The sequence below is a fragment of the Epinephelus moara genome, chromosome 7 (genome assembly GCF_006386435.1).
Source record: "Epinephelus moara isolate mb chromosome 7, YSFRI_EMoa_1.0, whole genome shotgun sequence".
In the NCBI taxonomy this organism is placed as follows: Eukaryota; Metazoa; Chordata; class Actinopteri; order Perciformes; family Serranidae; genus Epinephelus; species Epinephelus moara.
This window is the reverse complement of record NC_065512.1, coordinates 12,437,861-12,454,453: the sequence shown is the minus strand read 5'-3', so window position 1 is coordinate 12,454,453 and position 16,593 is coordinate 12,437,861. Positions and strand designations below refer to the sequence as shown.

Below are 16,593 nucleotides of genomic sequence, written 5' to 3'. Positions count from 1 at the left end.
CCGAGCTGGAGCAGTTCTGTTTTTGCAGTGGCGTCTGTCTCTGGAGGGTGGGTGGGCTGGCTCTGAACACCAGACTGTGAAACACTTAATGTCTGTCTCTGCACAAGTCTGTTCACCCTCCATTTCACACCTGGCACACACACACACACACACACACACACACACACACACACTTGTTCAAATACTGCAAATGAAACAAAGACCATCACATTCACTGGGCTCGCTGCATTGCATTTTCTCCTTGTGTGTTAATTGTCTTTCCACTACGGACACATTTTGTGAATATTCTGAGGTCGGAGCAAAGTTTCCTTTCTCTCTCTCTCACGCACACACAATAGGTCGCTCACCCATCTATCCTTTCTCAGCTGTGTTACTCCTCTCTCTTATATATCCATGAATCTCGTCAGTGGTTTCCTGAAGTGCCAAATATATCTCCCGCCCCTGGGAATCACTGCCACATTAGCTTCCTGATAGATACTGACGTTCCCATTGTGTAAGGCAAGTCTAATGAAATGATGATGATGATGATGATATTGACTGCGGGCTGCTTGCCAGCCCTTCCCCCCTCCCCCTCTCCACACACCATTAATACACACATGCTATGGCCACAATTTAGCCTGAAAACAATTTCTTTTTTTAACCTTTCCAACCTTATTTACTTAAGTTCACAGCTCAGCATGGCCACCATTTTGTCCTTATACTTCAATTTAAAGGTCAGTGTGCTCCTAAAAGGTGCTCATGTGCCACTGCAATCTGCTTATTTTGGTATTAAATTCAAATCCTGCTTGACATTAAAGAACGGCATCAATTGTAACACCTTAAGGCCTCTGACTTGTAAAGTAATTATAATGGGTTACACTTATCTAAATAGCCTCCTCTTATTGACTGCGTGTCCACGGCTTGATTAATCCTGGCAGAAAGTACATTTTAAGCAGGAGATTAATAGTCCAGAGACTTTAACTCGCCTGTCTCCATGGCTGGGGAGTGTAAACCTAATGTGGCGCTTGTTAAAGTTGATAGGCTGCTAGTAAATGTCTCTGTTGAACATTTTTTTCTAAAGGAATAAGCATGAGCCCAGGAGCAATTACACTGCAGCTAACCAAGTCTATGTGTGGTGATTGCTATCATGCATGCTAAATGAGCAAAACAACCTCTAAGCACATGACAGTAATCTCGTCCTCTTTCAAGTGTGGTCTGCTGCCATTTTTTTCTCTCCCAAATGGGGACCATGGGGCAGCCCAGGACAGGAAACATGTGTGTGATGCTGCTGAAATTAAAAGGATAAACAACAACAATAACTACTACTTGTACTGGTGTTTGGCGCCGCTGCTCGGCCATCTCAACGCAGGCTTTTCTAATTCACTTTGCATTTTATCTCTGCCTCCCAGCACAGCAGAGTACATTATGTCTGTGTTTATTAGACGACCCTTTCATCCTGCAAAAAATGACCTCTCGCAGACATTAAGTAACCAACCCTGACAATAACAGCTGATAATGTTTGTAGTGCTTACTGTGTAGAAATGCACTGTGTGAGGGTGGGGCACAGCGAGCGAGGGGACCTATAGATATTTACCACATTACAGACATTTTAATTTCTGGCCACTTCTTTGTTAATGCCTTCCTGGCCTCCTTGGGCTTGTGGTATAAATGCCTGAACAAAAGTAAAGTGCTCTGCAGCTTTAGCTGTAAATTCCTTGGAGGACTGAAGAAGTATAAATCTGAGAGAGCTATCCAGAGCAGTGATCGCAGAGTTTTAAGGCGTCAGCAAGCTTCTGCTGAAATACAGAGTTTATTTATCTGCTTCTTGAAGGAGCAAGTGTCACCATGTGAAGTTTATTTCTCACCGGTAGTAGATAATAGATAGATCTGTTAAGGGACAATGAAAGATGTAAGTTTCAGATTTGTGTGGTACTGATAATGGGACTATAACAAATGACTAAATTATTAGTCTGCTGATTATTTTTCACTAGTATTTTATTAGTCATTTGATCTATAAAACATCAGAAAACAGTGAGAAAGGTCCTTTGTAACTTGTTCTTGTGTATATGTTGAGAAACTGACTTCAGTTCTACACCTCATATCTTGCCATGAATGTGAAATGATGACGATCTAGTAGCATGCAAATTTTGACTTCCTGACTGGTTATAAAACCATGCTTGAATTACCCATGAATATGGAAACACCTATGAGGGAGCAGAGCAGGTAACCTAACCAGATTTGTGCCATTGTTGATTATCTATGCTCCACTAGAGCTGAGAGGACAGGGGAACAACATTTGGTTTTCTTCCAAGGTTAAACCTGTCGTAACATAGGGAAAGGGTGAAATATCCCTGGCACTGAGCACCTTACAATTTCCTTTTATTGTCTTGTGAGGCTTAAATATAAATGTGTTGCACCAGTGTCCCTAAAGATGCTGGTGGTGAATTTTGAGGCTGTAGTGTTAATGCAGTGACCAACTGAACCAACCTGTTTACTGAGATGTTCATGTTCTGCATATGTCATGTTTTTAGACTGAGCCCTTTGTTGTAACAGAGATGGTCTTGCTGTCAAAGTACTCACTTTGTGTTTGTCTTGGTAATTTTGTCATTTTGATAATTTGTTGATTTGGTTTTAAGATAATATTTTTTTTATATAATTGCCAGTAAATAATAAGAAATGCCTTTCTTTTTCTTTGTTGGTATTTGCACATCTTATTAAGGAGACAAACTATGATTCTAAAGTGATTATATGACCCATAATGTTGGTTCAAAGCACAGTGTCACGAGTAAAATCTTCTTGTCAGAATGTATCACGCCGCTGCTTGATCGCCTCTCTTGAATGAGGATGCACTTTAAGCTTAACATATCTTCCAGCGCAGCCTGCAGAGACGAAATCAAGGTGAGCTCCAGCGGACGCAGAGACTGACAGGATAACTGGTGATTGATGAGGAGAATCACAACGCTGTGCAAGTTTATTTCAAATTATTTGATAAGAGCTGCTGCACTACAGAGATATTCAACTACATATGCATTAATCTACACCTCCAGCTCGTGTTCTTTATAGCACTGATGATACCCATTATTATCACTGTTTGATCAAAGAGACAATTTTATTCTCTTACATCTTCTCCGTCTCTTGTGTCTGCTCTGACATGATTATACAATCAAGTCAGAAGCAGCTGGGATCTAAAGAAAAATAAATAAATAAATAAAGCTGAGGTTTCACTGATATCGGTCAGTTATGTTAATGGTTATAGATGGTGACAGGAAGTTACTGGCTAAAAGGCTCATTACTCATCTTTCAGAAAAGCTAAGGTAGGTTCATCACCTTCATCACCAACAGAGCCAGTTGATAAATCAAGCTTTTACCAAATCCAGTCTGCGAAAGCATCTTGTCCTCCAGGAAGCTCTGCGAGTTCTTGTTTAACTGTTGTTCTTGACTCTATTTCTGCAATAACTCCACTTATTGCTGTATTTACTCTACTGATGTTAGAGCTTGTTGCTTCAAGAGCCGCCATTACTGTTCTGCAAGCTGTGGCCTGCATTTTATGTCATCAATTACAATGCAATCCGTGACTGGCCTTGACTGGTTTTTAATTTCTTGAAAGAATGTTGAGCTCACATCATCAGGATGGTCTTACCAGGCTAGGTACTGGTGATATACATCATTGTATTTCATTACATATTATATTCTGAATAAAACTTTATCTGGAAAATAGTGTTACCTAGCAACAGCAATCAGATTTTGGCAAAAAGTATAATATATTCTACTGAAATATTGTGGGGTAAGTTTCATCAGTGGAGATACTCAAGTATTAACTTGTAATTGTAAAGAAGAACTATACACAATTAAGTGCACTCAACCTTCCAGTAGAGCTTTGGGCTTCAGACCTAAACTTGAGTCAGATTTCCTTCATAAAAATGTACAAAACTCCTCCAAGAGTTGGCTTGACCTGATCAAAAGCAAAAACATTTAGATCTCAGCTTCTGACCTCGAGAAATACCAAGACAGAAAGCAAAAAACAAAACAGAACGAACATTACAGCATTCAGAGACCTGAAGGGCTTGCATATGACTCACAGTTTACCCATGAAGACAAACCTTGTGAATCCCCACAATGGACCCTCTCACCCTCCACAAACCGCACTCGGTGCACTGTGCATGTCACCTCCAAGTGTGCTAGGTACCCCAACAGAGGGATGATGTAAAATGGTGATGGTAAGGAAAGGTTCTATTGGTACCATCCACAACTTCTCATAATGTAAATGGAAAAATTACTGTTCTACTGTGTATCAGACTGAACTGAACCAGACTGCTTGGTGCATCACACACTTTGCAGCTGCCAACCAGTTTTCACGTGCAGGTTTTCTGTGAGTCAGTTTGTGGAAAGTTGATCTAACACATTTCACTCACTCTTGAAAATAGGGACAAATCCTTATTTTTTTGTATTTGTCACTCTTCAATTATGCTGGGAAAATATATTTTAAAAGATCAAAGTCTTGACTATTAAACCTTGTAATGGGCCAACCTCCCAGTGATTTCAGTTTTTTCTTAAATAGCATACATGATTGATGTCAGAGGTATAATCTGATGGAGTTACTGTCTTATGGAGTTGACAAAACTTTATATATTTATTGATTTCACAGCAGTCATAGTGACTAGTCATTTTAATTTTCGAAGTTGCAAAGAGTTCTCTTAATGCTAATCAAAATACTCATTTTAAACCCTAAGTCTCATTTAGTGGAACACACTCCCAGACCACATTAGACAGTGTACCACTTACCGCTCCTTTTCACGAAGTCTGAAAACCTGGTTTACCCAGAACTATGTATGCCCTCATGACTAATCCTGCCTGCCTACCCTGTCTGTCTGCTTTAGCTTGTCCCAGGTTTTGTTCCATGCTTTATTGTTGCATTCTGGCTGCATGTATTACTGGCTGATTCTCTGTTTGTCCTTGAAAAGGAAATGGTTTGTTTCCTGTGGTGTTATTCTATTTAAGTCGCTTTTATCTGACATCTCTCCCTTCCTCTGCCTCCTCTACCCCTCTCTCTCTTCTCTGTCTCTTCCCTGTGTGCTTACAGTTCTATTGCATGTGCTCCCATGTACTGTCTGGCTATTTGTATTGTTTATTCGTGCAAGTATCTCCTTGAATTACTGCATGCTTGTTTTATATACCTCCTTGTTTTTAATGGCAGTTCAATCAGGCCCAGGGACAGCAGCTGAAAATTAGCTAAAGCTAATGCTGATTCATTTACAGCAATGTGTAAATGTTGTCATTGATTAATGTGTATTGCCCCTGCACAAATAAATCAATTTAAAAAAAAAAAAAAGATTTAGAAGGTCTACAGAGTTAACCTGTTATGGCTGAAACATACCAATATCATTTAATGAATTTATCTAAAAATAGAAAGCTTACCAGTACTTGAGCAGCAAGTACTTTTTTTTAGAAACCAGGAAGTGAGACAGGAGTTTTTAAGATATAGCTAACCCCCTTTTATGCCTGATTAAATTATTGTAGAAATCTGACAAAGTTGACAAAATTCAGGGACACATTTTTATAAGGGCCAACATTTTCATAAAAATGTATTTTAAAACAAAGATGAATATAACTTTTTACACCTATGCTATCAGTATGTGCTGTTAGTTATAGATTTCGAAGGCTTTTGACACATTTTTTAATTGTATGAAGTTGTGAATTCTTGTCTGAGACAAGTTTTCAGTTTTCTGGCACGGGGGTGCCAGTTTAGAAATTAAAAGAATGAAAGCAGATCAAAAATATTTTTCAAATAATATTCATTTCCTATAAATAAATAATTTTAGAATAATGTTTCACCCAAGAAACAGAATCATGGTGTTGATAAGTTATTATTTTTATTGTATTTTATTTTTTGGCAGGACATGATTTGTCCAGTTCTCCAGAATGGGTGATTTACATAGGAATATGCACGTGTGAGGCACAATATCACCCTAAAATGACTTAGATCCAACACTAGATTTCCACACAACCCCACAGGCAGGACTATTCTCAGTTAAAATTTTACTGTATTTGTGTGAATTCACTTGCAATTGTGCAAAAGCAGATGCATGAATTGAAAACATGCAGTGGGGTGGAGCCCTGAGGCAGTTGGTAATGCAATAGAGTAAAAAAAAAAGCCACCTCTGTCCTCTAATGTGTCCACCTGGATGATTAATAATGAGATGTACAGCCGTGCAGTAGACATGTGTGCAGTGCTCCAACAGCAGCCACACAGGGCTGCACCACAGCGGAAGTGCTGGGAACCAGGAACAGCAGGAGCCACGGCGCTGTCATGTTCTGGTGGAGAGACGCCTGCTAACTAACTCCGTTAACCCACCCTGACACACACATCCAGGGGACCATGGGAGGGTCTTCAAGCGTCGAGATACCGGGTGGAGGGACTGAAGGCTACCACGTCCTCAGAGTAAGAGCAGTTTAATGTCTTGGTGACACGCAGTGTGTTTTCTGTGGAGGCAGACAGACCTGATGTTAGCTGCAGACACAGAAGAGGGGACTCTGCTAGCTAACCTCTTAGCTAATGTTGGTGCTACAGCTAAATATTATTATATCTTCACTCAGTGGGGTTATTTGATTATGACACATGAGAGGTTTCGCTAACATCTAATTGCATGTACTAGCTAGCTAACTGTCAGCAGCTAGTTGTGATGTATGTGAGTGTGTTTGTTGTAGGTTAGCATGTCGTTAAGGTGTATTCTCAGTGACCTGTCAGCCTGTTATATGTTAGCCTCCTTATCATTTATGTTAGCTGTTTGTCAGGTTGTGTTTAAACTGCATGAATTCATATGACTTGACGTGGTATTTTAGTGTTACAGCATGCGCAGTCGTCCTAACAAACAGATAATTACCTGTGTCTACTGTAACCTTTATGATGCCTGAAGAACCGGTGTGGCTACTAACTGCAGGACACAACCACTCAACATGGGTGTGTGTACCTTCATATAGGAAACCCCTCATTGTTTTAATATAAAAGGCCATTAAAGTTCACCTTTATGTCACTTTTTTTCCAATGATGGAAGAAGAATTCAGATCCTTTATTTAAAGTACTAATACCACACTTTCAAAATACTCCACTGCACGTATACGCCCTGCGTTCAAAACCTTACTTAAGTATAAGAATGTAAATATAAACAGCAAAATGTACTTAATGGCAAACTTAAACACTCTTCAACTCTGACCCTAGTCTTATGTTTTTGTGTCTAAGAAGGCATTCACACTGGTGCTATTTGGTCCGCTTTAAACGAACCCTGGTCCGCTTCCACGGATAGTTTGGTTCATTTGGAGTAGTGTGAATGCCCATTCGAACTCTGGTGCCGACCAAACGAGCGACCCCTGGTCTGCTTGAAAACTGGGGGTCTCGCTTCACTTGCAAGTGAACCCTAGTGCGGTTCGCTAACAGTGGGAAATGCAAATGGACTATCCAGCGAACCAAAGAGAGTAAGTGACGTAGAGTGCATTTTGGGTAGAAATAACAAAGCCAACAGCGCAAACTGGGAGAAGCAAAGGTAAAAAAAGAAAAAGTCGGAAAATGTTTCATGGGTAGACATGGAGTAGTGAGGAGGTGCATAAATGCATAAGTTTGGTGTTGCTCCATTGTTGTTATGGTGACCAAGCCGGCTGAAGGGGATGGATTTCCGTTTTCAGTCCTAGCCAACCGATGAGCTGGGTTTTCTCCTTCCTCATGCTTTTCTCTTCCTGGTCAGTGGTTGTTTCGGGCCTCACTGCCCCCAAACGAGCAGCTGTTGTAACTGTGTGACGTTGTCCAGGTAGTTTGGTCCGCTTTAAAAAGTGCAGTGTGAAAGTGAACCAAACCAACTGAAGGTGTGAAATTTTTTGGCATTCCCCGCCCAATCGAACTGAGTCCCCTGGACTATCCTGCTGTGAATGCGGCCCAAGAGACTAATGGAGATAACATTCTTTTGAAAGTGGTTCAGTATTGAGTGAGGCCGCTGCACCCAGCAGTGACGAAATCAGCTCCAGTGTAACCATTGGGGGTATTTGCATCAATTTATGTCCCCTAAAAGGGCTTATTTTTGCCACTGACGGGGTCAAATTGTTATTTGAAGTGTCTGACAACATTATGGATTGTAAATCTCACTCCATTCAAAGTTTACAGAAACAAAATAAAATTCACGAAAGCCATCTGGGTTCATCTTTCTGCTGTTTCTGCAATCAGTAACTCTGGTTTAGGTATTCATCCAGTTATTTGCAAACATATGCTCTATACATGCTAAAATTACTCTTTATTTTAATGGAGTCTGTGAGTTTGGCGATAGCAATTATGTGGCTGTTTCTGGTTAAACATAAAGGATTATACTCAGGGTTTGAAATTAACTTTTTTGTTTACCTGCCACTAGGGCTGCCACGATTAGTCGACTAATCGATGACTAATCGACTATTAAAATAATCGATGACTATTTTAGTAGTCAACTAATCGGTTTGAGTCATTTTTCATGGAAAAGTACTATAAAAGTACCCCAAAATGCTCTTATTGCAGCTTCTTACATTCAAATATTGGCAGCTTTACACACTCTCCCATGACGGTGAACTAAAACCCTTTGGCATGAGTACGAAACAAGACATTAGATGACGTAATTTTGGGGTTTGGGAGAGACAGATCGACATTTTTCAATATTTTAACACATTTTGAAGAAATGATTAGTCGACTAATCAAATAAATAATTGACAGATTAGTTGACAATGAAAATAATCGTTAGTGGCAGCCCTACCTGCCACTGTGGCTGCTGGATTCCAACATCTACCAGCCACTCAATAGATCACTGTTGTTTATTTGGCTTGTGAGTGAAACTAATCCAGCTGACAGCAGTTGACTGGTGCTCACATTCAACCCTGATAATTATCTTTGTGAAATAGGTCTATCTCTGTATGGATCCTTTCCATAATGTTGTCAGACACTTAAAATAACAATCTGAGCCTGTTAGTGGCAAAAACAAACACTTGAAGGGGACATAAATTGACAGTACACAGATGCTCCAAGTTGTTACATTGCAGCCTGTTTAGCCACTGCCTGCTGCAGCCTCTTCACTCAATGCTGAACCAATTTCAAAACTGTTGTCATCATTACTCACTTAGACACAAAGACATGAGGAAATAGGACCAAGGTTAAAAAAAAAAGTTTCCCTTAAAGTATGTGAAGTAAAAGTACTCATTGTACAGTAAAATGTTCCCTCACAGTCTAGGATGTTTTAGGATTATTATTACTGCTGCATTAATGTGTATTTTGCATTCTGCTGCTATAGATGTTTAAGGTGGGCTAAGCTCAGTACATGGATCTTAAATGTAGGATAAAGAGAGAGCACTAGTATTGGCGCTGGAGTGCTGCTTCAAGAAACAACTGGTTAAGTCACGTTTATTTCATGCCAGGCATATTTCCAGGAAACTAGGTTCAAGTTACTTGGTTCCTGCTTCCACAATAGGTTGATTATAGTCAGAAATTTAAAAAAACAACAACAAAACTATAGGATTTTGCCTCTTTTGACTTAGAAACAGAGCAGGACTCTTTATCACATTTGTCCAGGATTTTAGAGGCAAAGACGATAGTGTGAAATTGGCAAACAACCCAAACAACCAATGTTTTCCTTTTAAGGTTACGTCTCTCTGGAGATTCACGTTGTATACACCAAATTCCGACCCTGCTATCTGCATGTGGCAGCAGAAACCGAAATTAGTTAGACTGGGAGACGGTTTCCCAATTTTCCACTGTCCAGTTTTAGTCAGGATGTGCCCAGTGTGGCCTCAGTTTCCTGCTGTGGTCTTCAGCTGCTGTTGTCCCGTCCACTCCCAGGGTCAACATAATGTGCATTCACAGGTGCTGCTATGAGACTGTATAGCGTTGTTGTAATTCTGTTGTAATGAGATGTTGCCACATGATTGGCTGTTTAGATATTATAGGAACATATACTGATGTTTCTAACAAAGTAGCAACTGAGTGTAAACATCCAGCAGATGGCATTCCTTCATAAGTGTGATGTAACACAATTAGGACTGCACCCATAAAGAATTTGAGAGTTTAACAGGTTTCAGCGGGACGTTCAGTGTGACAGTGACATTTCCGCAATATAGTTAACAAACTGACTGTGCAAACGATGGATCTGAAATGGCAATAACATTTTTTGCCGATACTAGGTATCAAACAAATCAAAGACTGTATCGTAACTAGTTGCTGTGAGCTGTTAATTCTCCGCTTCAAAGCAGAAGGCAGAAGATGAAGTTATCTCAGAGCCTTACAGTGAAAAGCCTCTCCTCCTCCAGACAGCTGCTGCTGTGTCCGCAGCTGCCTGTACTAAGCAGCTGCATGAAAGTAGTGATGAGCGCTCACTCTGCAGCAAAATCCAGGGACCAAAATGTCTCCAGAAGTACACTGCACAGCCCACTGTCTAGCCAAAAAACCAACTGCTGGACTTGAAGCAATCTCAGTCAACTGAGGGGTCTCCGACTAATGATTCAAATCTGTGACTTTCAGGAGGCAGCCCTTAACACGACGTACGATGTAATATAATATAACAGAGAATGACTTTCTGTCCCTCCTGATCTGCCTCGTTCGTTTTTCCGATGATATTTCATTGACCTTTACTCACAGCTTCTGACCACCAGCTGTAATTATTCGTGAATTATTTATCTTGTAGCTACACCTAAGGATGAACAGATTCATATTAGTGTTTGACCATTTTGGCTGTTGGTAAAGCTTTAGTGTCTTATTGTTATGATTTTACAGGTGCAAGAGAATTCCCCCGGTCATTGTGCAGGACTGGAGCCTTTCTTTGATTTCATCATTTCCATTAGTGACACAAGACTGGTGAGTATAACCTGCTCTAACAATGTCAGAGGACTGCTTTATGACAGATGATCCTAACGTTGTGATCTCTGACAGAACAAGGACAATGACACCTTAAAAGAGCTGCTGAAGATGAACGTGGAGAGGCCCGTCAAGATAACGTTATACAGTAGCAAGACGCTGGCAGTGAGGGAGACGACCGTCACACCAAGCAACATGTGGGGCGGACAGGGGCTGCTGGGAGTCAGCATTCGCTTCTGCAGCTTTGAAGGAGCCAATGAGAATGTTTGGCATGTTTTGGTGAGTGTGCCGCTCTGATGAGGAAATATCCTGAAAGCTGCTGAGATATAATACTGGATATGATTTTTGGATGTTTAACCATTCGCAATCTTGGAAATGTAACACAGAAATGTAATTGTCATTCAAGATAAATATAAATGAGCTTTCATTGCTGTCACCTAATGTGTTTGTACATGGTGTTGGAGTCCAGGAAGTGGAGCCAAACTCTCCTGCAGCCGTTGCTGGTTTGAGGGCACATACTGACTACATTATAGGAGCTGACACCGTCATGTGCGAGGTATTTGCTTTCATGTGTAAGATATTTGCTTTCCAGATCAGTAGTAATATTGACTTAACAGGTGAATAACTCTTGTTCTTTCAACAGGGTGAAGATCTGTTCTCTGTAGTGGAAACACATGAAGGGAAGGAGCTGAAGCTTTATGTTTACAACACAGATACGGACAACTGCCGCGAGGTGGTCATCACTCCAAACTGTGATTGGGGTGGAGAGGGCAGGTAGGAGGAATTTTTACATCTGAAGTCAGTCGAAAACTGTGAATCGTGGTATAATATTGTTTTCTATCAGTTAACAAAATGTTGGACATACAAAACCCTTAAAGAATGCACTGTACAGTCCTTCCTACTGGCAACACGCATACAGCACCATGAAACCATAAAGTTTCAGGTGTAAATCCAGCCCTCAACCTTTGCCGCATGACTATCACACACCTCCTTAACATCTTTAGATGACAGAAAATAATCCCAAATAGTATAATTTTCACATAAATGCTTGGTTTTACCTGATAAAAATCAAGTATTGGTCAGGACACTTTTCACAAGAGAGAAATGGTTGTAGATAATTTATGTTTATACACTTAAAGGTCTTGTCAGCGACTCTATTCCAACACAGTTAAATTCAGCGAATATCTCCTCACAGTCGCTAGCTGACAGTTTTGTGTGTGCACAGAAAAATATCTGCTCTTTATATGCAGCCCTGCCTCTGTAAATGCAGCGTGTCTGCAGGTCCTTAAAAAAAGTCTTAAATTCAATTTTATAAATATAAGGCTTTACAAGCAGTTTAATAGTCTAGTCTAATAGTGATTTTATTTATTCATCTTTTGATTTATTTTTGTAAAAATGAGTCAAGCTCAATTCTTCATGAAAGTTCACGTCTGATGTTGCAAATATTTAAACCTACCACTGGACCTAATACTGTCTTTTAACTTTATACTTGCACTTACCTGTTGGCAACATGTACATTAACTTAACTCACTCCTTTAACCATATTCCTACATAAAACATACCTCTGCAAGGGACCACATACACACCACTTACCTCGATACTTACCTGCAGTGCACGAATAAGAAAGATATGCTTTGTGGCTCAGACTGAGCTACACAACATTATGTCGGCTGCTCTTCCACATTCTTGCCCATGTGGAGCAGAGCTACACCATGATGGGAATGAAACATAAATAACATTGAGATATTTCTGACGCTTCTGAAGGAGCACCTGGTTGAGTTGAGTTCAAGTGTCATCAGTCTTTCACCTGAACCATTTCCTGTTTCAGTCCACAATCTGTCTTCAGTTTGGGTTTGGTAGTTTTGTTAAGGTTATTTTCACTTCTTAATTCAGTATTTTTAATAACGGTGTTCACAATTAAATTTTTAATAATTGCAATGTTGTGTATTGTTCCTAAAAATAACATTTATATAAATTTGTCAATCATTATTTAGTCGAGATTATATTGAATCCTATTTGACCCTGAAAAAAACATAAAAACAGTTGTGTATCGTTTTACTGAATTTTAGTTTCATACAGACTTGTTTTTTCAGTCGTCTGTTACATATTTTACTTGTAGATCCCTTTTCTTTTTCTGAGTAAATTTTACGGAAACTTACAGTAAAGTTAATTTTCTCGTCTAATGACAGATGGACTCAACAACAATAGCGTATTCATGGAAAACAGTCACTGACTGAACGGGTTTTTAAATTATAGCATGCTAAGCAGCTACCCTACCATCATCTTTTAAAGTCACATGTTGCAATTTGTATCCCCCAGAGTGGAAGGTTGTTATCGCATATCATCTTTAAGGGCACTATGAACTCTCTGTGTGAACATTTTCCTCTCCAATATTTCCATCTCTTCAGTCTAGGGTGTGGGATTGGCTATGGCTACCTGCACAGGATACCTACACTGCCATTTGAAGAGGGCAAGAAAACCAGTTTCTCTGCACAGACTCCCAGTGAGCCAGTAACTCCTCCGAAAGATGGCTTCACAGAGGTAGCTCAGCATCTTAAAGAAAGACATAATTGTCTACTCACCTTGTGAACATTTACTGAGATGATGTAATTTTGGTTACCAGGTCCATCTCTCTGCTGTCATTCCAACCGTTCCAGTTGCTGCGTCTTCTTCTGCTACGACTGGATTAGAGCAGTCACTCGCTGGCTTGTCAGTGAGCTCTAATCTGACCGCTGTTGTTAGCGATCTACCGACAGGTACAGTATCATCTCTAAATTTTCAAAACATCCTGTTGACCTAAATTCAACAACATATTACTTTAAGAACTAAAAAGAATTGACAGTGCAAACAAACAGAATAACAGTTTTGTTAAAAATTTTCAGGAGCTCCTACTGTCCCTCTGCCCAGCCATGTCCCCTCCTCACAAAGCGCTCCCCTGTCTGTCAGTCCTGCCGCCACACTACCAGGTTAGTAGAAAATATTTTGGGAGGCTCTAGCTCCTCAGGTGTGGCACCAAAGCCAGCTTCTCTGAAGCCAAACATGCATGACATCTGCTAATTTAACACTGTCTAATATACATCATATTTGTTGCACAGGTTTAATGCCCTTACCTGGAGGTCTTCCACCCTTTCCTCATTTACCAAATCTAAATATCACCTTGCCACCTGGAGCTGGTGGATTACAACATACAGGTATTGTTTTGTTCTCTGGAATGTACTGGGGTTGGTGTAGATAATCCTGAGGTCTGGTGTTATTCGATATTTTTCTTACTGTCCACAAATCCCATAAAAAGACGAAAACCTAGGATGAATTGTTTGTATACTAATAAGTAATACATGTTTAGTCAAAGCATGGTAGAACTCAGTGGTTCCCAACTGGTGGGTTGTGGTCTCATTCTGGATGGACCCCAGGTGACTCGCAAACGTGTCAAGTAAAAGGGTTATTCTGCTGCAAGTTAGGACTTTAAAGACATCTGTACAGTAATAGTAATGGTCTGTTTGTGTTGTGCTCTACAGGTCTTCCACCCCTCACCCTGCCAAGTGTGGTCCCTGGTGTAACTCTGCCTCCACCAGACTTTGTTCTTCCCCCAGTCGCTGCAAACGCACTTCCTGCTGTTACAATGAATACCACATACCCCCCCTCTGCTATCCAAATGAACAGTTCACTGACCAGAACCCCCGTCGCACCATCAGTGGCCACCCCTGAATCAATAAATATCACAATAACTGCTGACTCATCTTAGCAGAGAGTGCTGTTGAAAGTTGTTGGCTTACACAATATAGCCAGTCTATTAGCTGCATCACTCAGTTGACAAATTGCTCCTACATGCCGTTACGATTGTCGTACGAGCTCCGGTATCTGGAGGATACTGGGAGCTGGTGCTGGTCTGCTCACATGAAGCGTGAATGTGTGTCTGGCAGCAGCTGGCTTGTTGATGGCAGTAAAAAGAAAATTACAAGAGTAATTCAAGCCTCTCAGCAGAGTTCAAATATTCACTCTGCTGCAGAGCAACTTTTAAAATAGCTCATAACTCAATAGTAATAGGTATTAACACAAACTATGTGGGCTTTTTTAAGCTTGGCTGAAAAACAAGGTGTAAAATATGTGGGAACAGGTTACATTTAAGTGCGTGGGTCAGTATGTTGGGGTTTTTTTTTTTTAGGACTACGGAGCCTTTGAAGGGTCATAATTACCCCTTTTCCACCACATGGAACCAGTTCTGTTCTGGTTCCCATTTAATTTTGAACCGTTCAGAGCATTTCCATCAAAAAGTTGGTTCTCAGGTCAGGCCAAAAAATAGGTTTTCCTTAAATTGAAGTGCCAATCGTCACCACATCAGTGGGCGTGTCATTTTCTACAGGTTGGAAAGGGAGGATGGGGGCGGCAATGATGGAGAGGTCACGTGAGAAATCAAAGAGCGTGCAGTGCAAGTTTGCAGGTAATGAATGTAATCAGCCATTTTGCTGCGATTGTTTACTTCCGTAGTGCATTATGCGACCTCTTCTGTTGATGACATCCTTCATTGCAATGGTCCTGCTCAAAACTGGTGGCAATGCAGGCTGCCTCACAAGATATACCATGAATTGAACCAGTTAAGGACCCAGAACTAATTTGGTGGAAAAGGGGTTATTGTTTTTTTTCCCTCAACTACTTTTGTGCTCCCTTGCAATGTTTTTGCAGTCTCCCTGATCCACAGGAACATTTTGTGTGTTGGTCCAGTCAGTTCTAAAGCACAGTTCAGGGAAATATTGTGCAGATACTACAGAATGGAGACCTGATTGCTCATTACTCCTCTTAAAAAAGCCGAAGTCCAACAGTATGCAGCCACTGCCTGTGAGCGCAGCTGCTCTGCCTGGCTGTGAATATGGTAATTGCTTAGACTAAGGTTGCAGTTTTGGTTCTAACTATGATGCTGTGAATATGGCTACTGTAGCTGTACAGTGACTACTCTTTACTGCTTCTGTTAATGCTTTCACAGCTAATGCTAACCACACAGGATATAATACAGATGTATTTAACACCACACTTAGCCAGCATAACCATGTCAATTCACTGCAAACATTCCACCCCTGCATGCAGATATTGTTACACCATTATATAGATTAACTTGTCATAATCATAATGAGGTAAAGGTATGGCTACATCCAAAACCACAGCTACCGTCTGTCTCAATCAGCCTTGGCAGCAGTCAGTGAGAAAGCTGTGTCGACTAGCTCTGCTCTATCCAGCTGCAATGATAGACCAGGCGACATACAGCTAAGGGTACACCCACACGAGGTGCTCCCAACTAGCAGCGGTCATGTAATACATAATAGTGTATTCATAATACAGCTCAGCCTCTCTATGGATCAGAAGAAATGCAGAACATATTGCGAGGTAACACAAAAAAGGAGAGAAAAGGTGGCTCTTTAAACTACTGGAGGTCTTCAGGGGAAGGAAGAGTGGTAACTTATACTACTGGGGATTTCTCTTAGAAAAGCAGGTTTGCTTGCTGCAGCGCTGTAGCCATTAAAAATGTATAATGGTGTTGATTTTGTACAAAAAATGATTTGTATAGTGTTATATCGTTACCTTGATTAAACTGATGTATTTTCTCTATCTCAGCCTCTTGTCTCCACTTCATATTCCTGTGCTCATCTCATCATCCTTGCTACAACCTGTAACAATGCAGTACCACACAAAGCCACAGAGTGTCAGTGTGATTTCAGAAAATGGAGACAAATGGCAGCAGATTGCAGCCTAAACTGTTCAGTGGGTCATCAAGT

The 16,593-nt window shown here is 40.6% G+C and overlaps 1 protein-coding gene across 1 annotated transcript; it reads left to right on the top strand.

Annotated features, from left to right (window-relative positions):
* Window positions 1-6,223: 6,223 nt before the first annotated feature.
* LOC126392845 (Golgi reassembly-stacking protein 2-like) lies at window positions 6,224-16,133 on the top strand. Its single transcript, XM_050048512.1, has 10 exons — window positions 6,224-6,418; window positions 10,748-10,828; window positions 10,904-11,107; window positions 11,298-11,384; window positions 11,472-11,602; window positions 13,237-13,369; window positions 13,452-13,584; window positions 13,711-13,794; window positions 13,924-14,019; window positions 14,344-16,133. Exons 1-10 carry the CDS (start codon window positions 6,356-6,358, stop codon window positions 14,568-14,570), a joined length of 1,239 nt encoding a protein of 412 aa, XP_049904469.1. The 5' UTR covers window positions 6,224-6,355; the 3' UTR covers window positions 14,571-16,133.
* The last annotated feature ends 460 nt before the right edge of the window (window positions 16,134-16,593 follow it).

Bases quoted from the DNA above. Each gene is read 5' to 3' on its own strand.
- LOC126392845 (XM_050048512.1), top strand. From the start codon at position 6,356: ATGGGAGGGTCTTCAAGCGTCGAGATACCGGGTGGAGGGACTGAAGGC. The intron at 10,829-10,903 runs GTGAGTATAACC...GATCTCTGACAG, and splicing joins CCATTAGTGACACAAGACTG to AACAAGGACAATGACACCTT. The intron at 11,385-11,471 runs GTATTTGCTTTC...TTCTTTCAACAG, and splicing joins CTGACACCGTCATGTGCGAG to GGTGAAGATCTGTTCTCTGT.